At 43.3% G+C, this 26,066-nt stretch overlaps 1 protein-coding gene across 10 annotated transcripts in view; it reads right to left on the bottom strand.

The window, feature by feature from the left end:
- Positions 1–26,066, bottom strand: part of KCNMA1 (potassium calcium-activated channel subfamily M alpha 1) — a 755,994-nt gene that overhangs the window by 51,575 nt on the left and 678,353 nt on the right. For all 10 annotated transcript variants that reach the window (XM_015147202.3, XM_015147203.3, XM_077944845.1 and 7 more), the window contains 3 exon segments: positions 24,047–24,170; positions 19,465–19,689; positions 15,090–15,282 (listed from right to left, as the gene is read on the bottom strand). In XM_015147202.3, coding sequence (XP_015002688.1) covers positions 15,090–15,282; positions 19,465–19,689; positions 24,047–24,170 — 542 coding nt within the window.

The raw sequence follows: 26,066 nt of genomic DNA, 5'->3' as shown, positions 1-26,066 counted from the left end.
CACTAGCTCCCTGCTGGGAACCATGTGGAAGTTTGTGAATTTCTCATATATCTTGCATTTGCACAATGTCTGTTATATGCTTTCCAAACCTCCTAGCGATCATGCCTAGGAGAATGATTTATTCTATAAATAAATTTCTAAGATAAATTTCTATGGAAATGTAAGCTTTAGTAAATCAGCTGCCCTTATACAAGGATCAGAGATGGTTTCCTTGAGTAAGTAAGGGGCTAGGCCAGGGTTTCTTGACTTGGGCTGCACATTGGAATCACCGATGCATGCCTGCATCAGTGTCTAATTTAATTGCTCTGGAGTATGGCCTGAGCATTTCAAGAAGGTTAAAAGTTCCCCAGGTGAGTACAACGTGCAGCTAAGGTTGAAAACCAGTGGGCTAGTTCAGAAGTAAATCCACCCCTTTATGGTCAACTAATCTTTGACAAGGGTGTCAAGAACACACAATAGGGAAAGGACAGTCTATTCAATGAATAATGTTCAGAAAACAACATTTACATACAAAAGAGTAAACCTCAACACTTCTCTTACGGCATATACAAAAATCAAATGGATCAAAGACTTGAATGTAAAATCTGAAACCGTAAAACTCCTAGGAGAAAAAATAGGGGAAAAGCTCTTTGACATTGGTCTGAGCAATGATTTCTTGGATATGACACCAAAAGCACAGGCAACAAAAGCAAAAATAAAAAAGTGGGACTACATCAAACTAAAAATCTGCACAGCAAGGGAAACAATCAACAAAGTGAGAAGCCAACCTACCTAATGGGAGAAAATATTTTAAAACCACCTATCCAATAAAGGGTTAATATCCCACCTATATAAAGAATTCATATACTAAATAGCAAGAAAATAAATAACCTGATTAAGAAATGGGCAAAGGAACCTAATAGATATCTTTATAAAGAAGATATACAAATGGCCAACAACTAGATATGAAAAGGTACTCAATACCACTCATCATCAGAAAAATGCAAATCACAATAAGATATCACCTCATACCCATTAAAATTGCTATTACTGAAAAGACAAGTGATAACAAGTGTTGGTGAGGGTGTGGAGAAAGGTGAACCCTTGCACACTGCTGCTGGGAATGTAAATTGGTACAGCCCTGTAGAAGACAGTATGAAGTTTCTATAAAAAATTAAAAATAGAACCACCACACGATTTAGCAATCCCACTTCTGGGTATATATCCAACGGAAATGAAATCAGTATCTCAAAGAGACATCTGTACCTCCATGTTTATTGCAGCACTATTCACAATAGCCAAGGTATAGAAACCACTGGTGCCCATTGATAGATGAGTAGATGAAAATATGGTCTGTGTGTGTATGTACCTACACATATATATAACGGAATATTATTCAGCCATTAAAAAAGAAAGAAATCCTGTCATTCAACAACATAGATGAACTGGAGAACATTATGCTAAGTGAAATAAGCCAGGTGTAGAAAGACAAATACTGTATGATCTCACTTATACATGGAATCTAAAAAGTTGAACTCATAGAAGCCGAGAGTAGAACAGTGGTGGCCAGGGACTGTGGTGAGGGTCAGGGGAAATGGGGAGATGTTGGTCAAAGAATACAAACTTACCATTATAAGATGCATAAATTCTGGGCTGTAATGTACAGTATGGTGACTACAGTTGATAGTACTGTGTAGTACACTTGAAGTTTGCAAAAACAATAGATCTTAAGTGTCCTCATGATACACACCTGGGTGTGTGCGCGCGCACACACACACACACACACACAATAGTAACTATGGGAGATGATGGATGTGTTCATTAACTTGATTTTGGTAGTCATTTCACAATGTATATGTATATCAAATCATCATGTTGTAAACCTTAAATACATACAATTTTCATTTGTCAGTTGTATCTCAATAAACCTGGAGGGGAAGAAAATCATTAGGGTAGGTAAACCTCTTAAATTTGTATATATTTATGTGTCTATGAGGAGGTAGGAGGAGGGTCACAGAGAAGATTCATTATTAGCTATTTAAAGGGGTACAAGACCCCTTTCCCAATTGAGAATTAATATGCTATAATAGATTTTCTGGCTGAGAGCCAAAATTACTGTTTTAAGAAGAAAAAAAAAAAAGAGGCAAAGGAGGGAGGCCACGTGCCATCTGTTGACTAGGTGGAGTAGCATGGGTCCTGCTCTGGAAGGACGTCACTTCACCGGCATCAGGGCTCCTGCCACAACCAAATTCCAGAGGTTGGAAGTGTATGAGGTTTTTTGTCAGCGAGCTGTCCCAACTTCTGCTCTACAGAGCAGCCGGGTTGTGCGGCGCCATGCTAGCCTGTCTACGGAGGGGAAGAGCCCCATGCTCGCTGTTCATCTGCCCTAGTTCTTCCTCAACTCCTCTGTAGGTTTTTGTTAGTCTACCTCACCTGGGCTGCTCATCTTCCAAAGGTGTGTTGGTTTCTATCATCATCTATTTTCTATGCATATTTATAGACAAACCGATCAACAGTAATTCTGGCTGCTAGGTACAAGTGGATAACCCTAACTTATGATTTGTTAATCTGGGAGCAGGAGGGGATTAAATAAAATAGTAAAATTGTAATAATAATAACAAAAATAGCTAACATTGCTTTATTTCTCCCATCCTAGGTAGGAAGTGCTTTAACAGCCATTCACTCAGGGTTGCCAGGTATGGTTGTGAAGGTTGGGCACTGCACAGTAGCTAATCTAAGTGGGTACCACTCATATCAATGGTCATTGTATATTTGCATATTTATGACAATAGAAAAGTGTAGTGTCCAAACATATTAGTACATTATCACCATTTTTTCAGCAGATAAAAATAAGGTGTCTTGAGACAAGAGTGACTTTTTCTGACTTACTTAAAGGTACTGTGTGGACAATAGAAAGCCCTGTATCTCATTGAATTCTCATAGTCATTTGATGAGCCAGGTGCATTTGGTATTCTTAGTGAGAAAATTGAGATACAAAGAGGTTAAGTAATTTTCCCAGGCCTAGTAAGTGGCAGATCTGGGATTCAAACCCAAGCTGTCATTCCAGACCCCACATGTGCCATGACTGAACTTGACTGCAAAGTGCTATTTCTACAGTCCTTGATGTTTAATAACTTTTCTGTAGTCATCATGTCTTTGTATTCACACACTGATCCCTCGGTGTTTTGAGGTGGGGTCATTTTAATAAACCCCATCTTATAGATGAGGAAATGAAATCTGGAATCTTGATTATGTCAAATTGCATATGATGGACAGAACCAGGGTTTAAAACCTGTTCTTTAACCCTCCATGACTGCATCATTACTCTGACAGCCACGCTTGTGATTCACCATCGTGAATCAGAGCAACAAAACCCATCTTCCAAGTTCCTCCTGCTCCAGTCTACCGCTAAGAGGAATGTTCATTTCTACATGGCCAGGGAAGCTCTCAGGAAGCATTCACAGCTCCCTCGGGGAGAAAGCAGAGATATTTTCTGCCCTTTGTTGAACTCTGGAGGTCTCAGTCCTACAGCCTTGGGCCGTGGGTTGTTACTGTGTAATAGTACATCCAGCGAGGGCAGTCAAAGGTTGAGGACCAGGAGCTATTAGTAAAGGTTATGGGAATAGGACAGTTTATACTAGAGACAACCTGGCCATCTGACAAAGGGTCCTACACACAAGTGCAACATCCTTGATCTCTGTAACCCCTGTCCGGTGCCCAGTTGTCAAATGAAGGGAGACTAAAGCCTGGAGGGAAAGTGTCGGTTTTTAATAAAGGTATTTGGCTGCTTTATCTCATTTGAGGGCACGCTAAGAGAGAACAGGCTGCAAACAACAGCAGGATTAAATCATTTATTCATGTATTCATCCCCTCCACAAACCTCTACTAAGTGTCTACTAGGTGTGAGGTGCTGTGCTAAGCATTTAAAAAGATTTCTGGCAGTTGGTGAGAGTGAAGAGGTCAGCAAAACAATAGAACAGGCTCTTCTTTGGAGGATCTATTCAGGTTAACAGTGGACCCACCGACAAGCATTTCCTTTGACATAGTGAGCCCTTTAAGTCCCTCGGTTATACCATTAGTACACAAATAGCCAGGTGACCCTCTGCGAAATACACTTGGCCTTTCCTGTTTCTATGCCTTCTATTACTCAGCTTCAGCCTTTTCCACATGCCTTTATTTATGTTAATCACACTTATTTTCAAATCCCAGTCCCTTTACTCTGCATTCCTTCCTGACTACCACAGCCCAAAGCCACCTCTGCCTTCCTATAACACATTGCATGGCAGCAACCATGGGGCACTGAAAACATCTGGTAGAACATCTCTCCTGGAGATCTGTAACAAGATGCTCAAGGACTATCCTGCTTTTCTAGAATTCAGAAAATAATTTTCCTCCAGACCATTCCATGAAGTATAATTGAAGCATTTAAGGACTAGCCCTATCCTTAAATGTTCAATAAATCCAGAACTACAGTCATTTATAAATCAGTTGGATTCTTTGCAGGGTCACTTTTTTTGTTTTTGTTGTTTGTTTGTTTTGCTTGTTTGTTTGCTTTGTTTTGTTTTTGTGATAGAGTCTCACTCTGTCGCCCAGGCTGGAGTGCAAAGGCGCAATCTCGGCTCACTGCAACCTCCACCTCCTGGGTTCAAGTGATTCTCCTGCCTCAGCTTCCAGAGTAGCGGGGACTACAGATGTGAGCCACCACACCTGGCTTATTTTTGTACTTTTAATAGAGATGGGGTTTCACCATGTTGGCCAGGCTGGTCTCAAACTCCCAACCTCAGGTGATCCACTTCAGCCTCCCAATGTGCTGGAATTACAGGCGTGAGCCACTGTGTCTGGCCTCAGAGCCACTTTTTTATTTTATTTTTTTTTTCTTGATATGGAGTTTCACTCTTGTCACTTTTAAGAAAAGAAGTAAAGTTTTAAAGACTGCTCATGAGTTTCTGCCTATAAGAGAATGGGTGAAGATAAAAATGCACTGAATGACTGGCTAGATTTATCTGCCAGCTTGAGGCATCTGTGCTATCTTCACAGCAGGTGTATTGAATGAAATGACTCACACTCTGAATGAGGAATACGCTGGAATGTTCCAAGCCCTGTATTATTAAGTATGTGTGTCAAAGTTGTTCCATACAACTTATTTTGTTTCTGTTCCTTTTGCCTATAGATCCCATTACCTCTACGACAGCATAGACTATGGAGAGAACAGGAGCACTAACCTCAGGCATAGGATGCAAACCAAACTGACACTCAGGATACGGTAGTTGACCTATCCTTATCCAGAATTTCATGAGGTGTCTTAGAGGGTCCATGGGATTACAAGACTTCCTTTACTTTTTTCTGAATTTACAGCTGTGCTTCCCCCCATAAGACAATATCTCTGGATCATTTTCTGAGCCTAGGCTTTGGGCACTACAGTGGTCTTTTCATTCTCATCTGCCGCCTGTCATGGAAACTTCCACTTCAGCATGGAAGGAGTAAATAAAAACTGAAAATATTCTTTAAGTTTCTTCACAAAGAAAGTAACAGCTGGGTCTCAAATATTCCACCCTTTTCCTGACAGCTCCAAAGTCCAATCTGTATTCACAAGGAAAATAGAAAAGAAAGGCTCCAACAGTCATACTGTTCACAGAGACAGGCTAAGCACAATGCTTCACATTGCACCCAGATTTACTCGTTTGTCCAGCGGTAGTAGCAAGAAAGACTCAAACCAACAGAATCTTAGTACCTCTCATTGTTGGAACAGCTAGGGTCAATGGCTCAAAAAACGGGGATTCATGGAGACAAGAACCGTTGAAAACAAACTTCAGCCCCTTGGGTGCAAGGACCAGTTTAGAAGTGAGGCTGGCACACCTTGAGCACTTTCATCCCCCTGAATGTTTGTCCTGGTGGTGCCCCCGTGACCCCTGAAAGTACATGTATATCTTCAGGCCCATTCTCATCAGGATAACACTTGCTTTTTATGAGACAGGCTGATGTGCTGAGAAAAGCATGGACTTGGAAATCAGATGTTTGGAGATCAACTCCACGTGCCCTTGACTAGCTATGAGGCTATGGGAAAGGTCCCTAATTTCCCCGAGCCTCTGTTTTCTCATCTGTAAAATGAAGGGGGTAACTCTCCCTCAGCAGATTGTCAGGGAGATTAAAAAAGATATTACACAGGAATGTGCCTGGTGTATAGTTCACCTGAAAAAAAAAATTACATTTTTTTTAAAGAGGCATTAACCAGGCACACAAGTTTTGAGGAGTAAACTGGCACATGAGAGCCAGATGCTAAAACCCTAAGTTCAGTCCAACCCCAACACCACCCCACATCTGCTTTCTGTCTCTGAAGCTAAGATTTCCCTTCACAACAGCTGTCCCAAGCCGGGCCTGAGTGGGGATGCCCTCCATGCATGCAATTGGAAGGAAAAGATTATTTTGTCTGTTTTTACTTTTTCTTCTGCAATCCACTCTCCAAGAAAGTCTTTTATGTATGGAGGGCATAAAACCCTCCATGAGTTCAGAAAGTAGCCCAAGTTTCTCAGTCTCTTATTACAGCTGCTGCTGTTGTTTTTCCTTGTTTCTTTTGCTAGGAATACATTACCAGAATAGTAAATGGCAGGGTTAAAGAGGATCTCTCATGTGATGAAATACGCTATATAGGAAAAATTCTCCTAAGTTGAAGTCATTTAGAAAACAGCTGCAATTGCTGCTTTGCTGAAATACGTCTGCACCTGAGATTCTTGTGATGAGATTCATCTTGTGATGTCCACAGAAGAAATGTAACAGGGCAGTCCCCTTTCTGTACTTGAGACCTGCTCAGAGCCCTAAGCCAGATTTTCTTTATTGTTTAGTAAGCTCTTTTAATGAAATGTACTACTCTTATTATAGAGGACTCAAAATAAGATCTAAATCACAAACCAATAAAAGAAAATTATTGGGCTGGGTATCTAAAGTTACTACCTAGAGGCTACTCCAGTGTGGTATTTATAAATCTCTAAACAGTTAAGTATAATTGTCTTTCTGGTTTTTGGGACGGAAGCCAACAGCCGTTTCAGTTACAACGGAAGAAAAATATTTTAGCGCTGAGCTTTGTTCATTCAGTGGGTATAAAGAGAAATGGATTCTCCCCCACCGCCATTTCAGAATTGAGAGAGAATATTGTGGTAATGAAATGTTATATGGGAGCAGCTGAAAAAATGCTTCTCTGATTTCAAGGAGGGGGAATGTGTGTGAGGATACATGTATAGGTGTGTCTGCAAGAAACAGCAAGCAGCCTGGGGGTCAGGAAAGCCAAGCTTGTAGAAGTGGGAGAAGGCAGAGCCCTGGGAAAAAGGCAGGTGTGGAAGGGTGGTGTGGAAGTTGAAGATGGGGTGGTCTGTCCAATTAATGGAAAAGCCAGATGTGCAGCTGCTCACCCCAATGCCGTCTGCTCCTCATCTTTAAACACAAAGACAGTGCCGTTCAGGAAGGACATGAACGCTTCCACTAAAAGACTCATGACCCCAATCCTGACAAACACCATAGCTCTCCCTCTGGAGTTACAATGCAGATCATATAAAACACAGATCCCTGTGTAATAAAAATCAGGAACATGCTGGATATCCTTAGTTATAAAGGACCACAGAACTCATCTCTCTACCAATCTCCCTCCCATCACAAAGAGCATGTCAGTAACTCTCCTTTGGCAAAGAGACAGGGATAGGAGACCCGCTGCATTGCAGGCTGTCCATGCTATTCTGGAAATATCTTCCTTAAAATCCTGTTCTCCTTAATTATTAACCATTGGCCTTGGTTTTTGTCCAATGGAGCAGAAGATTAAATGGCCCTTTAAGTCTGCTGGCCTTGTTCTCTTAACCACTTGGCAAGTGACATGTTGTCCAGGCACTGCCCCATTCTGGCTGTCCTCTTCACAACATTTTTTTTGTTTGTTTGTCAGATTTCTTCTTCAAATCTTCATAGCTCTTGACACATTCCCTCCTATCCCAACAAAGATGAAACAATCACTGCTCAAAAGAAATGATGCTTTTATCACCAAGGTTTATCTAGCCTGTCTTTACTGATCATTTGAAAATTAACATGCAGAGGTCCTCAATGCATTCTATTCTATGGATTTGATCCCAGAGTTCCACTTTAGGAAGGCCCATTTAGTTCTGCTTTTTGTCATCCAGTAATTTAGAGATCCTAATCCACATTGTCTCACACAAAGATAAAAGAGAAATCACATTTTCTTCTTTGGAACAGTAAAAGACATCTCAGACTTTAGGATAGGAAAGGTGTACCCTATGCCCCCAATTAATGCTATCGCTCCAAGAACTGCTGCCATACTTCCAAAGAAAAATGTCATTCCCTACTTGAGGCTCTTAACTTTTGTTGAAATGCAGAGAAAGGAGAGTGTCTGCTTATATGCGGATGTTCATTTAGTGTAACTATAGCTTCAGGTCAGTGAGGGTGGGAGGAAAGCTGTGTGTGTGTGTATGTGTGTGTGTGTGTGTGTCTATAAAGAGACACAGAATATGGAAAAAAGGCAAGAGGAACTAGGCAGTGGACATACGTCTTGGGTTTGAGATCATGGCTCCTCCCTCCCCTGGGACGTTCGGGACAGGCTCAGCTTTTGGTTCTCTGGCTTCTACCAAAGGTTCCCTCTACCCTCTCTTTCTAAGATGGTCCTTATCTTTGGTCCTGCAATTCTCTTGCCTCTCTCCCTCTCCCTGAGGCTTTCCTTTGCTCCTAGAGCATGAGCAATGGGTCAGATCACTAGAAGCAACTTTTTCCTGGATTAAGGACTTCATTTCTACCCTTCAGCTTTTCATGCCCATCTGGACTTTCCACTAAGTCCTCGTGGAAATAAACCATGACTAAAACCCAATCCTCCCAATACTGCTTTCTACTGCAGCCTGTCCCTCCACTCTTCCATCCTCTGACCCCCAGAAGGAAGTACACATCCATGCAGACTGATATGTATCTACAGTGACTCCTGCTAGAACCTCCCATTCTTTTTCCAGTCCAAGGTTTCAGGCTTCCATCTGGATAGCCACAGTTCATAACCAGAGTCCTTGCATCGTCTTCCTTTCCACTCCAAACAATGCTTCACAGGGCTGCCAGATCCGTCTCCCTAAAGCTCAGGTCCAATCCCATCACTCTCTTGCTTTGAAACCTTCTGTAACTCCCCAGTGCCTACTAAATTATTTACAGCTTCCTAACTCATAGACACATAAAAATTATTTACAGCTTCCTAACTCAAGAAAGAAAAGAAATTCTTTAATGCCCAACCCACATTTCAGCCTCATCTCTCCCTGCTGCCTTACATGTACCATTTTGGGGCCAAATGGTACTTGTCCCTGTCCCTCTAACACATCCCCAGGGACCTCCGCCCTTACTTCCATTCTCTCTGTCTCAAGCCAGCTCGCTTTGCCCCCACCTGTTATCTTTTTCAAGCATGGAATTAATTACCCTCTTCCTATAAATCTTTAATGACTCCCCCAAATCCAAACCTTTAGCAAGACAAGTCTATACTTTAGGACTGCACCATCCAATGTGGTAGCCACTGGCTATGGGTCACTTTAAATTTTTATATTTGTTAAAATTAAATAAAAGGAAAAATTTAATTCCTAAACACATTTCAAGTGCTCCATAGCCACATGTATTCAAATCATCCACAGATGCCACCTTTTTTTTTTTTTTTTTTTTTTTTTTTTTTGAGACAGAGTCTTGCTCTGCCACCCAGGCTGGAGTGCAGTGGTGTAATCTCAGCTCACTGCAGCCTCTGCCTCTCAAACGATTCTCCTGCCTTAGCCTCCCGAGTAGCTGGGACTACAGGGGTGTGCCACCAGGCCTGGCTAATTTTTTGTATTTTTAGTAGAGACGGGGTTTCACTGTGTTAGCTAGGATGGTCTCAATCTCCTGACCTTGTGATCCACCTGCCTTGGCCTCCCAGAGCACTGGGATTACAGACGTTAGCCACCATGCCTGGCTGATGCCACCTCTTCTTGAAAGCCTTCTCAATTCCTCAAAATACATAAACCAAGGATCCCTTTGTGTTCCGCTGTTTCTAGCCTCGTCCTTGTCTCCTTGCACTGTCATTGTTTATGGGGATACCCCCTCCACTCACCTGAGTCCTGCAAGCATAGTGAGTGGCTGAATCCAAGCAACCTTTGGTCACCTTTGTGTTCTGGGCCTTTAGAGTGCCTGATGCATGGAGAACAGCCATTTATTCCTTTTTGTTTTCCTTAGGAGTTACCCTTCCTGGAAGGGTAAGCAGGAAGAAACTACAAGATCCTCATTTCAAAACACTATGAAAGCAGAATGGGAAACGCCATGGCATGATCCCTCTTTTCAGGTATGAACTGAAGCAGCTCAGAGAGCAGACCCTGCCTCCCTCTGCTCACCCTTTCTTCCAAGATCAGACTCAGTTCTCATCTTTTCGAACCGCAGGGAAACAGTCTGGCAAGAGCCACTGTTGTACCAGCTGATTTAAATTGAAATGTTTTCCCTGGATAAATGTGTGCTAAATAATACACCAGCTCTCCAGCCAAAGGGAAGTGACAGGCACTCTGTAAATAAAGGCACTTAGTTGCTGGTAAAGAGCTGTAAAGTGGTTCTGAGCTGATGTTTGCTGACCAGCAAGAAGAGCTTCATCTGCTTTATATAATTGTCACTGCAGTTTTGCCTGCTGTATATTAAAACTGCATCTCATAGACCCGACTGTCACATTGGATATACCATCTGGCTTGGGGTATGCCACCTTTTTCTGTAATTGTTTTTGACAACAAGCCATCACATCTTGGGTCTTTTCAGAAAGTGTCTGGTCCAGAATCCCTAGGCTGGGTCAGTTCTGACACCATGTGGGCTAGAAAAGTGACATCAAAAGGGAACATGAAAAGAGAACAGAAGAGAAAAGAGAGGCTTTGTTAGTCTAGGAGCCCTAATAACATGCAGTGGCAGTTGTCCAATGAAGGTTCTACTTTCTCAATGTGAAGGCACATTTTTCATGCTAAATTATATCATGTTAGGAAAGCTTTCCATAAGGTTGCATGCATATTCTGGCCCCAGAGCATGGCATTTGTTCGGAGTCCACATCTCTACCCAGTGAGGTTCTAGAGACATGGAAACAGTTCACCAGACAAAGCAGAGCACGAGGTTCCATAAAGGACCACAGAATACATAAGAATGAAAGCAAGGGTGTCAGTGGCCAGAAATCTATGCAGTTATCACTCAGAGGAAGTTAGATTTGTTTCCCAAAATAAGAGTAACAAGAAATCCCCAGTACTTTGGGAGACCAAGGTGGGTGGATCACCTGAGGTCGGGAGTTTGAGACCAGCCTGGCCAACATAGTGAGACTCTGTCTCTACTAAAAATACAAAAATTAGTCAGGTGTGGCAGTACACACCTGTAATCCCAGCTACTTGCGAGGCTGAGGCAGGAGAGTCACTTGAACCCAGGAGGTGGAGGTTGCAGTGAGCTGAAATCATACCACTGCCCTCCAGCCTGGGCAACAGAGAGAGACTCTACCTCAAAAAAGAAACAAACGAAAAAAAAAAAAAAAACAGAAGAAGAAAAGAAAAAGAAAGAAAAGACAAAAAAAAAAAAAAGGAGAGTAACATGAAATCCTTTTCATTCCCCATAATTCCTATTCCCTTGGAGCTTGATCATGCCAAACACCCAGATGAAGGATGGCAAAAGTATCTTAGGCCAGTGGGCACTGCAGTTAGTCAAAAGGGTCTCAGATATAGAGAGGCAGGGAAAGTCCGCTCACAGGCTGACAGGAGCCCAAGGAGTGGGGTGCTGGGTCTGCAGCCAGAAGTGAGCACTGGGGAAGGAGCGATTTCTCTGTGTTGATGGCTCCCACTGGACCACTGCCTTTACAAGGTTAGAGTGTCACCAGAGAACAATATTCAAAACCAAGAGAGGAGCAGACAGACAAGAAAACAATGGGACATAAAGCCTTGGTGGGCCTAGAGCTTTGACACTCTCTCTTAGGGAGAGAACAGACTGCTGGCTAGTGAGAGACAAATGCTCCTCTCCACTGCTGACCAGGGGTCTACAAGAATCACTGTTGAGCATAGAGACACATCCTCTGCCGCCTTCTGTCACGTGTGCGGTCTTAGTCCATTTGGGCCACTGTAACAAACACCATAACCTGGGTGACTGATAGACAACAGACATTTATTTCCCACAATTCTGGAGAACGGAAAGTTCAAGGTCAAGGCGCTGGCACATTCAGTCTCTGGTGAGGACTTTCTTGCAGTGTCCTCACATGACAGAACGGGCACGGGGTCTTTCTCAGGCTTATTTTACTTTATTTGTTTATTTGTTTGTTTATTTTATTTTATTTTGTTTTAGACAGAGTCTTGCTCTGTTGCCCAGGCTGGAATGCAGTAGCGCCATCTCGGCTCACTGTAACCTCCACCTCCTGGGTTCAAGCGATTCTCCTGCCTCAGCCTCCTGAGTAGCTGGGATTACAGGTGCCCGCCACCACAGCCGGGTAATTTTTTTGTGTTTTTAGTAGAGATGGGGTTTTGCCATGTTGGCCAGGTGGTCTCAAACTCCTAACCTCAGGTGATCCGCCCGCCTCAGCCTCCCAAGGCGTGAGCCACCGTGCCCAGTCTCAGGCTTCTTTTATAAGGACACCAGCCCCATTCATGAGGGCTCCACCTCACGACCTAAACACCTCCCAAAGGCCTCACCACCTAATATATCACCTTGAGGGTTAGGATTTCACTGTATGTATTTGGCAGGGAGTAGGTAGAGGGGACAAAAACATTCAGACCATAACTGTGTGCATGTGTGTATACAAAAGAAAGAGTGCCCTTCTTTTTTCCTTTGGAGGAAAAATAAGCTCCCTTTCTCTTTCTCTTCGTATCTCCTGTCAAAACCTATTTTTCTTGCTTATCCTGTCCTAAAAAAGAATAAAGAAGGCTTTTGGGCACCGGGGAGTGGAAAAATTGTTACCAGTTTGGCCTTTATATAGGATCTAAGAGGCTGGGATAAAGTTTAGGAGAACTGGAAGGAACATCTATATCAGATGTGTATTTAACTAAATTATACTCTGAGATTCTAATCTACGGCCCTGGAAAATCATGATGATTGAGTTTGGAAGAAACAGTCATGTTGGGGAAAGGGAGTGTTTTCCTGCCCCCTCCTGCTGGCTTCTGTCTCTACTTAAAGGGAGAATCACAGCTTCCACTTTTTTCCACTCCCCTTGATGGTTCACTCCTCCCCAGGAGAGGAGGATCATCTACCAAGGGTTGGTCACGTCCTGTTCATGTGAAGGTTTACCGTGCTTTAAAGGGGTACATTTGAGTTGCCCGGGGATCTTGTTGGAATACAGACTCTGACCCGGCAGGTCTGGGATGTGCCATGAGATTCTGTAACTCTAACAGGCTCCCCCAACCGACACCCATACTGTGGCAGGGCAGAGAGGACACATATTGAAGGTCAAGGGCTTAAAGGCAGGAACCAAATGCCAGCTTGCCTCTTTCGCCTTCTAGAACGTTAGCTTGCTGTCTTCTCACATCCTCTCTTGCCTGTGCTACCTAGGCAGGCCGCACAGGAGGCAGGCTCTGACTCTTCAGGATGCAGCTGGGAGTAAGCTCAGAGCCTCTCCTAGGCCTTCACACGTTGTGCTGTCCTGCGGGCACAGCTGAGCAGGTGGATACCAATATTTAGATTTGGGTGTGGCAGGGAGGATGGTTGTGTGGAGAGGTCAAAAATTAGGCTTCAGGCTGTATCAAGGTGATATCAGAAGGACAGAAGTCATTTCACATGCAACACCAAAGGGGAAGGTTCTCTTAAGCTTGACCAGAAGCTGCTGTGAATCTCAAGATCCTCAGGGAAGCCCCAGCCCCTCTCTCAGTCCCTAGCAGTGAAGACACTGGCTCCTAAAAAGCTCATCTGAGAGATGATTTGAACGCGGGTCGGCCAGGGTCTGGCTGCCGTTGCCTCCAAAGAATCAAAGCCTATCTTTCTCCTCCACTTTCCAAATCTCACCCCAGTGCCCATCTCCACCAGTTGACTCTAGCCCAGAGCCATGCAGGGAAGAGGATTCTAGGAACTATTGTTCCTGGCTTTTCTGCAATGCTAAGCAAATGTTAGAAGGCAGTGGTGGTGATGTCAAGTTGACAAAAGATAATGTAGCTCACAGATCCAGGATGCATGATTCAGCTGAGTTTCTAGAAAGCCTAGCATGACGGGAAGGAGGTCAGACGCTTGCCCAGCTATCAATGAGATGATGCTTCATATCCCAGTAGCCATAGCTCTCATGGGCTGTGCTCCTACAGCCTTCCATCCTGGGCTGATGGGATTCAGGTCCCCATCAGGCAGCCAATGCCACTGTCTCGTAGCTCGTCTGTAACAATGATCCTCCGATTCATGGCAAGCCTACACGGAGGTGTCACTCAAAGGAAAATGCTTTGCATCCTATCCTGCCAGATCCTGATTACGGAGGTCATTTGTTATGAAGGTTTTGCTGTGTTGCCTTTCTGAGACCCCTAGACATCTTTACTTGTAACCACCTGCCCAGGGTCCCAAAGCAAATGACAGAAAAGACTAGGGGCAGAGTAGGAAGGCAGACGTGTGTCACTTAAGGCTGCTTTGCCGCCGATAGGAAAATGTGTGGTCTGACAAGTGTCACCACTTGCTAAATGACTTTTAGTGTCCATAGAGTTGCTGCTCTCCAGAGATTACCATCCCTCGGTCAGCAGAGTCCTAGAGGCAGTTCTAACAATAGCAAAGTTTCCCTCCCATCCCAGCCCAATGGCAAAAACATATATTGGAAGGAAACAGTCAGAATTGTGCAGCCAGCATCTTTTCAGTGATCTGACATTTAGATGATGACACTGGTCATGAAGCCACTCTTTGGGAAAGCTGAGGGGGTGGCCATTTAAAGGCTTGTTTATCCTCTGGAAAGGCAACCTAGTCTGTGTGTGGGTGACCAGGTCTCAAGCCTGCACGGGAACGGAAAGAAGAGGCAGCAGATGCCCCTTTGAAAGCCATCACGGCGACCGCAGGTTTCACTGCCAGGCAGGCTGATGTGAGCCTCTTTGAATTACTGAGTGAAGGATATCCCTCTTGCCAGCCCCTGTCCCCCGTAGGCACAGCAAAGAAGTATTACAGGCTGTCCTTACCTTGGGAATTAGCCTGCAAGACCCCGATGCTGTCATCAAACTGCATAGATTTGATGTTGAGTGACGCCAAGATGCATTCCTTGTCCTGCAGCGAAGTATCATCAATATTATTCTGATTGGCTGACAGGATAACGCACATGTCACAGAGGTTGATGTTGACAGCCCTTAAATCAGCCCGACTTAATGGTGTACCCTTTGGCATAGAGGAAAGGAAAAAAAAAAAACAGAGGTGGGGAAGAGAGAGAGAGAGAGAGAGAAAGGAGCAAAAGTGAGAGGAGAGGAAAAGAGGAAAAAAATAAAAACAAATTAAAGATGGAGTCGGAGCTTTGGGAAATTATTTAACAAGTATCTTTTTTATGCCTTGACATTAAGCTGGCCTAACTACATTCAAGGGAATAGGAGCTGTGTGCTAATCTAAAGGGTAGCCGGTGCTGATGGCAGCATTTTAAGCTTGCTCTCAATACTCAATCAAGCTATTACAACAAACGCGGGAGAGGAATAATGCCAGGGTTCTACATCTTCTTCCTGCCTGGAAATTGTCTTGATTTAAGTAACTGTCCTGTGGCAACCTCTGGCTTTCAGAACGTAACGAGGGGGTGGGTTTCAAGTGCCTGTTTATTTAATAGCAGGTCACTTCTGTCTCAGGCAAAAGACAGCAGTTTCAACGCAGCCAAGGGGAAATGGCCAGTGAGCATGGAGTGATGAGGTGGGCCTGGACATGTGGCTCAATGTGGAGGCTATGGATGGAGTGGAATTAATGTGTGTAATGCCAAAGAGATATGGAAAGGAGTTAAGCTTCAGGTCATATAATTTTATTGCATATTTTCAGCAAGAAAAAGTACACAAGGAAATGGCCTAATTGTCCAACAACATAGGAATGGTGAAATATACTTTTGGACATGCACACAATGAAAATGTATGCAGGAGGTAAAGAGGCAGAGCTGGCTGCCCATGCAGGCATCAGTTTAGAAGCCTCTCTAAGATAGAGGGGGAAGTGAAAAAAAAGTTCTAGAGCAGTTAAAAAAGTATAGTTTCATTTATGTAAAAAAATCCCACAAAATAAAATTACATATAATAAATGTATGTAAATTTGGAAGGAAAGCACAGGAAAAATACCCATTACACTAATAACGGTAATTCCCTCTGGGAAGGGAAATAGGATTGGTGGGGGTGAGGGGAAAGTTTGCTTTTGACTTTATATATTTCTATATTGTTTGAATATTTTATAACAAGAATATATTTGTATATTACAAATATACAAATATATACTTATTAAAAAATAAATAAGCCAGTAAACAGATTTTTTAACATAAAAAATAACAACAAAAGACAGTGGAAAAATCCCGGATCCAGGAGGTAACAACAGAGTCCAGGAATGCAAGCGCAGGATAAAATAGAAGGGTTAGAGTTGAAGGACAGGGCCATGGCCTCCACATGCTCTGTGTCTTCAGGTGGAGCCACAGCAAAATCATCAGGCCACCCCATGTCATAGCTCCCCAGTGGACATGCAGCATCATTTTGGGGCTCCCGTCTGGCCACCAGCTTCACTGGCCCTCTAGCCTGAATCTAGCTTCCTCTTTGCCTATGTGGTGACCTGAGTTACCTTCAACTCACCGATTGTGTAGACCAAGGGTTCGCCAACTACCACCTATCTGTGAATGTCCTCCTGTAATCTGCCTTTCTGGAGAACTGGCTTTGAGAAGAAGAGACTTGGCTGCAGAGATGGAGCCTATCTACCCTCTTTTATGAGTCAGTGGTAGTCATGATTCTATTCTCAGCCCCTAAAATATTGTGCAACTATGGAGGAAGGGGCATTTAGCACTGTGGGTGCTGCTGAGACACAACTAGTTCCAGGCTCTAGAGCAGCATCTTTTTGAGAGAAGGAGAATGCCCTCTTTTCCTGTGATCTCTTGGTACAAAACAAGTCTGATTGACTTCCTGAATCATTTTGCCAGTACATAAGCCTCAATTGCCTGCATCCATATTCTTTTAATTTTCACTTTGTAGGGAAGCCAGCCATAATTGTGATATAAGATGATCCCTGTGCAGTTGTACACACATGATTTCAAACCACAAGAAATACAAATGACATACACAGAAATCGCTTATGTTTCTCTGGGCTGGCCCTATAGGCAGGGTACCGTTTAACCAATAAACTCTGTGAAGACATAGGTGAAGGCCCATTTCGTGAAAATCTATTGTGCTTGAGTATGTTAAATTTTGGAGGGTTTGAAAAAAACCTGCAAAGATGACAGCTCATTCACATATATGAAGACAGATGAGTGAACATGTACAAGGGCGCACAGAGCCAGGTGCGGTGGCTCAGGCCTGTAATCCCAGCACTTTGGGAGGCCAAGGCGGGTGAATCACCTGAGGTCAGCAGTTTGTGACCATCCTGGCCAACATGGTGAAACCCTGTCTCTACTAAAAATACAAAAAATTAGCTGGGTATGGTGGTGTACGCCTGTAATCCCAGCTACTCAGGAGGCTGAGGCAGGAGAATCGCTTGAACTCAAGAGGTGGAGGTTGCAGTGAGCTGAGATCGTGCCAGTGCACTCTAGCCTGGGCAACAAGAGTGAAACTCCATCTCAAAATTTAAAAAAAAAGAAAACAAGGTCACACAGGAGGAAACACACACAAACACACAACACACACACACAAATACCAAATATCACACATATAACCATCTCTCTACACACACAAACACACGCAGACTCATGTATCCTGGTAAAATAATAAACTCTTTACAAAGACACTTTTAGAGGTCAGGGGACTATGTGAAGGAGCACATGATAGAAAGATAACCATGGAATCATATAATCAAATTGACCATATTTCTGGAATTAGCGAAGTATATATATGCTTATGCTCTCCTCTGTGTATGACTGTTTGTCTATAGGTGATTATTTTCAATTGTCTGTGCTCACTAAGGCAGTGGGTTTTTGCCCCAGCATCCAAAAGATAACTGTCTGATCTTTTTCATACTCCTTTAAATATTTATTGAGTCCCTATTGTGCCAGCATTATGTAAAGACACATGGTGGCATCTAATGAGTAACGAGTACTACTTGTGGATAGATTCTTACGTGTTCTTTAATGAATTATATTACTTGGCTCTTTTTCCCCCCATTTCTGAGGTTTTGGAAGCTGATAACAGAAATAATAGATTTTAGCTTTGTAAGTGGGACAAACCCAGACCTCTTGACATGTAGAGAGATCCATGTTCCTCAGTTTTTGTTTTTGTTTTTGTTTGAGGCAGGGTCTTGTTCTGTTGCCCAGGCTGGAGTAAAGTGGTGCTTTCATAGCCCCCTGCAGCCTCGACCTCCCAGGCTCAAGTGATCCTCCCAACTCAGTCTCAAGTAGCTGGAACTAAAAGCATGCACCACTACATTGAGCTAATTTTTTAAACTTTTTGTAGAGAAGAGGTCTCACCATGTTGCCCAGGCTGCTCATGAACTCCTGAGCTTAAGTGGTCCTCCCGCCTCAGCATTCCAAAGTGCAGGGATTACAGGGATTAGCCACTGCACCCGGCCCCTATTTCTTAGTTTTAGGGATGTGAACTTACAAGAAAAATATTTGGAAGAGAGGTGAGATTTGCATGAATTTGTGATGTAGAGAATTACATCAAACACTGAAATGCATAATTCTCTACAATGTTTTGAGAGTTTGTGGACTATGCATTCACTATGATTAAGAAGTGGTTAATCACATGACTCCTAAATCCCATATCCTCACACTAAATTGTGGAGTCCCAGACTGTTTTTTCAGACCGAAGTCCTAATGTTTTGCGGTCAAGAGTATCATGCACACATTCACACACGGACACACACACACACAAACACAACCATGAACACATTGCGGGACTTCTAAACGAACAGGGGTTAGGGGCTGAGCTGCAGAAGGAGTTGGCCTTCTGTACAGCAGAAATAAAGAACTCTGTTCTTTGCATTTATTTAGTTAAACACAGAAGGTGGCACAGATCAAGGTTTCTTCAAGCATTAAAAATGCCGTAAGTATAACGCTATAAATAGTTCTGTAAGCAAATCCTTACTATAAACATCATAATATAACAATGCTCTAGGTTTTGTATAGGCAGGAATGAGAGAGTGTTTAGACACTGATATGGTTAATATACTTGATACAAGCTAAACTTCATCCCTGATGACGGACTGAACTTGGCTGCAAATTCCTTTTAATAAGGTCTCCCAGGGTTTGGATTTTCCTTGACAGAGCATAGGGGAAGTGCTGAGTCCTCAGGCCCATATCCAGATGAAGAAGCACAGGCATGATCAAAGCTACAACTATTATATCCATCTGGGATTTTCTTTTGTGAATGAAAAGAAGAAAAGGCATCAATAATGTGACCTTGGACTTACAGGCAATATGGACACTTTGGGGAAGTTATGAAGCGTCTCCCATTCCCGCTTGAGGTACTCAATAGAGCCCACAAACACAATGTGCTTGAGCTCATGGTAATGAAAGTTGCTGGCACGGAGCGGCATCACCAGGTTCCGAAGGCCGATCAGGGCTGAGCTGACATCGCCAAAGATGCAGACCACGACATGGCCACTCAGGACGGTCATGGCGGCTTCACTTCGAGTCTGCAACAGGGAGAAGTGTGTAAGCGTCAGAGAGAAGACTGCGTAGGGCTGTCGTAAGGAGTGGAAAAATCATTTGTGCAAAGAATCAAGCAAATATTTGCTGAGAGCTTACTATGTGCTATTATGTTTATTTCATCAATGTTATATATGTGCCATACAAAGCTATAATTTGAGCATGTGTATACGTATTATATTTATGTAATAAATGTATCCAAATGTATACCCATGCACATTGCTGCCTTCTTTGACAAAAGATTTAAGAAAGAGATGCCATAAATACGTGTGAGAAGATCTTCATAATAATTTTCAGGAGGTAAAATAAAAAGGAAAAGGAATATTTATGCTATTTGGAAAGAGAAGTCTTCATTTCCATGAAACTATTGATTAAATGAGCTGCCTTTTCTGGCCTGCTTGCTGAGATGATGATAAAATGGTCAGATGCCTGCACTGGGCTCAGTTGGAGAAATTTGAGTTTGGAATTCTAGACTTATCAGTGAGATGTCCATGCATCAGCAGGTGGAATATGCTACCTAAAGCCAGGAGTAGAAAACTATGACCCACAGGCCAAATCTGGCCCACCACGTTCTTTTGTATGTTCAGTGAACTAAAAATGGTTTCTGTGCTTCAAAATGGTTGAAAAAAAATCAAAAGAAGACTATGTTATAATCTGTGAAAATTACATAAAGTTCAAATTCCCACCAAGTTGTACTGGAATGCAGCCATGCTCATACATTTAGGTATTGCCTATGGCTGCTTTTATGCTACAACAGCAGAGCTGATCAGTAGCAACAGAGATCTTATACCCTGAAAAACCTAAATTATTCATTACATGACTTATTACAGAAAAAGTTTGCTGACCCCTGTCCAATGCTGCCTTGGAGTTTCCAGGGACATTTCTGGAGGGGCCTGCTTTGCTTACATCATTCGGAGAAAAGATCTCCCCAAATAATCATTACAAGGGGCTAGAGAGAGATTAGTAAGAGCAACAGAGCAGTGTCTTCCTCCAACTCCAAACCTCTATCTACAAAGCAGACAAATGAAAGAACACAGTCACTCTATTAGAGGAGAACCCCAACTTCCCAGGAAATACAACAGTTCAGTCACTGCTGGTCCTTTGATTCACTGAGCTAGTGAGGCCAGGAGGCTAGCTGTGAACCTTTGTCCAATGCCTCCCATCCCTGTCCACCCACTGCATGCCTGGCTGGCCCCATGTGGCTTACAATGCTTTGGGGGAGGCATATTAATGTCCACATATCAAACTCTGCTTGATTTAATCTCTAGAATTGACGGCTGCATTGATTGTATAAATGCCAATATTGCAATTCACGACAATGTCAGGGTTATTACAGTAACCCCCAAGGAGAGGAGGAAGCTAGCTTTCACTACCTGATCGTTAGAATAAAGCAGGGGCTGTCACCATTATTGGTTTCCCTCTGCAACAGTCCACGGAAACCGAAGACACAAGCTGTAAGAAATGCCTTAGAAACTGTGACCAAGGAAGACCCACTGGGGAGCTCACATCACATATCCCCACTTCCTGCAGAAGACCTGGAGTTAGTTATCTGGGCTGCATGGAAGTGCAAGTGCCTGGGTGCCAACAGCAGAGAGCCAACCAGTCTATAATGCACTGTTATGTGACGGGGCTCCTAATTATTTTTAATTGGCCAGGTCACCTGGGGGGCTAGCTCCCTTCAACAAGCCAGAGGAGTATCAACTGGGCCCAGGGTGGAAGTGAATTCTAGACTAGGGAGGTGGGGAAGGCACAGTTAGCCGAGTGGCCGAGGCACAGATGCTGACCCCAGGAACTTCGATCTGGGATCAAAACACCCATCGTCAGACTGGCCACAGCTACATCACCCAGAGAACCTTATGAATGTCCTAATTCTAGAGCTTCAGCCCTGGTGTGTCTGATTCTGCTGGGTTTGAGGCACACTAGAGAAACTGATCATTTGTTTCTCTATGTATCTGGAATTCCCATGCATCCTTCCAGGCCCAACCCAAGCACAACCTGTGTGTATCTGATGGGACTTGCCTGGCCACTTCAACACACCCTAGTCCTTCTCCCCTACATTTCAATAGCATTTTGTGCCTCTTACCACTTAGCTTTAAATACACTGTTTCATGGGTTACATTTTATAACTTCTCTCTAGTTAATCCAGGAAATTACAATTGGGACTATCTCTTATATCTTCGAATCCCCAAAGTAGTTAGTTTCCTGTACCCAGTGAGTACACAGCCTCAAAGCATCCTCATGTAGCTGGCCCTACCTGTCATTCTCATCTCCAGCCCAGTGTTACTTTAGAGAGGGTTTCTTGGATCATACTTTCCAAACAGCACCTCCCAGTCTCTTTCTAGCCTACAATGCTGCTTTACTTTTTTCAAAGCATCCTATAAATATCTGAAATGTTGTGATGTACTCATTTGTCTACCTAGAGATAACGCCTTTTCTCCCGGCCCCGCTCTGCTAGAATATAAGCTCTGTGAGAGCAGTCGTTGTCAGGGATTGCATCTCCAGTAACTAGAACAGTGTGTGGCACATAGTAGGCCTCCTGGAGATGTTTTGTTAAATGATGTTATTTTTCATAGAAGTAGTAACTCACCTCCTAAACGTTTTCATGCTGGCAGATGTTGATTGAATATCAGTTGGCATGCATACTACACCAATATCCAGGCAAGTCATTAAAACCTTAGGTCCCAGATAGGGCATCCAGCCTATGACCTGCCACAAGCGGTAACATCAGGCTAAGTTTAGGCCACCAGAGCAAAAGTGCCATGAATACATCAGAATGTACATACATGGCCAGGTGTGGTGGCTCATGCCTGTAATCCCAGCACTTTGGGAGGCCAAGGCTGGCGATCATGAGGTCAAGAGATCGAGACCATCCTGGCCAACATGGTGAAACCCTGTCTCTACTAAAAATATAAAAAAATTAGCTGGGTGTGGTGGCGTGCACCTGTAGTCCCAGCTACTCAGGAGGCTGTGGCAGGAGGATCACTTGAACCCGAGAGGCAGAGGTTGCAGTGAGCCAAGACGGCTCTGCACTCCAGCCTGGCAACAGAGCGAGACTCTGTCTCAAGAAAAACAAAACAAAACAAAAAGAATGTACATACGTGAAGCAGCTTTGCAAGTAGAACCATTTGCACTCCTGGTCAGTTGGACAATGGCTGTTTGCTAAGAATTCTGACTTTCTGTGCTCTTGCCTGCAACTTTTCCACCTCTGAGACAGCCTCCAGCTTGATACTGTATTGGCTGTTAATGCTGATTTATAATTAAGTTGAGAACACACATACACATAGATAAAGCACAGGGGAAAGTCCAGTGTGTTAGCATACACAGCCATTCTGAGGACCCAGAAGAGTCCTTGTTTAGGAAGGGTGGTCCCGACATCAGAAATGATAGGATTTTCCTGGCTGACAGGAACAGACCAATCCCAATCTGGGGATTAGAGGCCCAAGGGAGAAAGAACCCTTCCATCTGACTTTCCTGATTATTAATCCATTTTTCATGGATTAGCAAGACAATAAACTGTAGGAAAACCAATGTAGGCATTAAGACCCAAAGCTGCTAATAGAACAAGGGCAAAGAATAGAATGGATTGTTATCTACGCTGACATTCCTGGGAGAGACTGGGTGAGCCCACTGCTGCTATGAAGATGTTCACAAGCCTTACACGAAATAGGGCTCTGAGCCCCAGCCTCCCCAAGGGGACTATAGTTCATTATTGTCATCATTATGTCATGCATCATCATGCATTTGCCTGTCTATGACATGCACTAAGAAAGCTCGCAGATGTGCAAGGCTATTATCTATAAGAATACAAAACATTGCTATAAACCAATAACAATACAGGCAGCATTCAGCTTTCCTCACAACATTTAATAATAGTAAGAATAAGAGGTAACTTTATTGAGTCATATGTTGGATTTTAATCTTCACTACAGCCCTATGAGTTAGGGTCACTCTCATCTCATCTTTTTACAGATAAGAAAACCGAAGTGCAAAAAGTCAAGTGAATTACCCAAGCCATGCAGCTAATCATTGGTACAGGCAGACTCTGACACCAGCGCCATGGCCACAGGAATTACGTTCATACCACCTCCCACCATGCCTTTCCCACAGCACGTGATCACCCACTCTTATGAGGAGCCAATATATGCAGAGATTGAAAATTCTGAATATTGCTCATGCTCTAATCAGAGGTCTAGCTGCTTCAATCTATGCTCAGAATTTCAATCATCAAAAATAATTAGGACTAGGGACAGTATTATCCCACTGTCCCACTAGGGAAACCCCATTCCCAGCAAATGTGGTTCAGGGCAGAAGCGGGCAACATCAGATGAACAATCCCTCACTCACCAGGATGACCTTCTCTATCTCCTTGGGCGCACACCAGTGAAACATCCCAGTAGAGTCGTACTTCTTCACATTGGAGTCCATGTTGTCAATCTGGTCATTGCCAGGAATTAACAAGGGGTCATGCCTGGGGAGAAAAGGACAGGAAAACCTAAGTGGAAAATGTGATAAATTATAAATGGAAAGTGCCCCCTGAATTACATCTCAGAGGATATGAAAGATGCAGAGGAAGTGGTTGTCACTGAAAGCCATTCTTCTGCTTACAGAATCCATCCTTTGAGAGACAACTGCCCCCAAAGCACCACCCCGCGTCTGGAAGTGCAGCTGACCTTTGTCAGGCAGCATTTCTGCCTTTCCCCAGCTCCTCTTTTCCTAAATGGTCTTCCTAACATTTTGTGGATTTAGCCTCCCTTTTAAAGGCTACCTCACTCCTCTTCCTCTCATATTACCAGCTTTTCGATCTCCCCAGCACTCGCACACGCGTGTGCGCGCGCGCACACACACACACACACACACACACACCCCAAAGGGTTGCTATTAGCCTCGGCAATGAAGAGGAAGGAATAGGAATAGAGCCTCATGCTGACTGACTGGCATGAGGATGGAAAGCCAATTACTCGCTCCTTCTGACTACAACTTCTGACGTGATGCTCTTCGCAGTAAAAGCTTTAACAGGCTGCACTTTAAATATTTTAGCAATTTGCCCAATCAGATTTTGCTCTCCCTGGCTGAAGCCCTTTAAAGATTCAGTAGCATGTCACTTCAGAGCAGATTGACTACCAAATGCCCACATCTGGAATACATGATTTCAATACTAAACAACACCCTCTCTCCTTGCCTTGACAACTGTATATGCACTAACCATCCAATGACGCTCCCCGCCACCTTCACCTCCCAACTGCTGCATTCCTTAGACGACAGTCTCAAGCTCAGATGCATCTTAATTAACTTGTTTCCAATTCTCAGGGCAACATTCACCCTCTATCGCCTTGTTTATTGGTGAAAAAGGAACATGCTTCCATAAAGGCCTCCCGTCTAGTGGGTTGGCAGAGCCTCACTGACAACCTTAAGAATTGCAATGGAATCAGGCAGGTCTAACAAGCTTACAGCACAATAAATAAGCTCCTGCACCTTGAATCATAATCAATGTCCATGCTTTTATCTCTGATAGTGATTCAGCACCTCAGGTTTGGGAAGTCATTGTTCCTTCCAGCAAAACTGGCCATATAATTAGGACATTGTCCCAGCTATACTTAACCATTCTTGCAATGGAGCTATCTTTTCTGATTAATATTGCCAACACAAGACAGAAAATATACATAGGGTCAAATTCCATACATTTATTGTAAAGTGATTTTACCTTTTGAAATTCTATATTTCAACATCAGAGGGTGACTTTTATTTAGTTTTTACTGTTTGTCCCTCTGAAATGTCTCTGATACTTCCCACTTACATGTCAAGGGTACAGAGCGAGACAGCAATCTCCCTTCCATGACCCAAAAACCTAGGATTAAGCTTTTGAATATCTACCATGACCCTCCAATATGCTCCCCACTCCCACATAAGGTGAGAAAAACTCTCTCACTGCATTTATTTATGCTTGAGAATTTGCTTTTAGACTACACCAAATGACAAATACCATGTGAAGCAAACTTGCAAAGTTATCTTCAATGAACATGCTAGACTATTACAGGAACTGTCACATCTGATCTTAAAAGAAAAAGAACAATCCCACTCTGAGTAGTATCTCAGTGTCTGGATTGTTGAGAGGTCTTGAGGTATGTAAACCACCAGGTCATCTTCCAAATACTGAACTTAGTCAATGATGTTAAGATAAAAAGGCAGTTGCTGATAAGAACTATTTACAGATCAGGGTGAGAGCAAATTTTGAGGGATGTTTTTGTCCTTGAAGAGTCTTTAACAGCTGCATAGATATCTATTAATATTATCTGGAATAGGTAGGTAAACAAAAGCCATCATGGAGAGGAGGTTTGAGAAAATGAACAAAATGAACTCTTTCTAG

The sequence above is a fragment of the Macaca mulatta genome, chromosome 9 (assembly GCF_049350105.2).
Source record: "Macaca mulatta isolate MMU2019108-1 chromosome 9, T2T-MMU8v2.0, whole genome shotgun sequence".
Lineage (NCBI taxonomy): Eukaryota > Metazoa > Chordata > Mammalia > Primates > Cercopithecidae > Macaca > Macaca mulatta.
The sequence above is the reverse complement of the archived record's forward strand: the minus strand, read 5'-3'. Positions and strand labels throughout refer to the sequence as shown.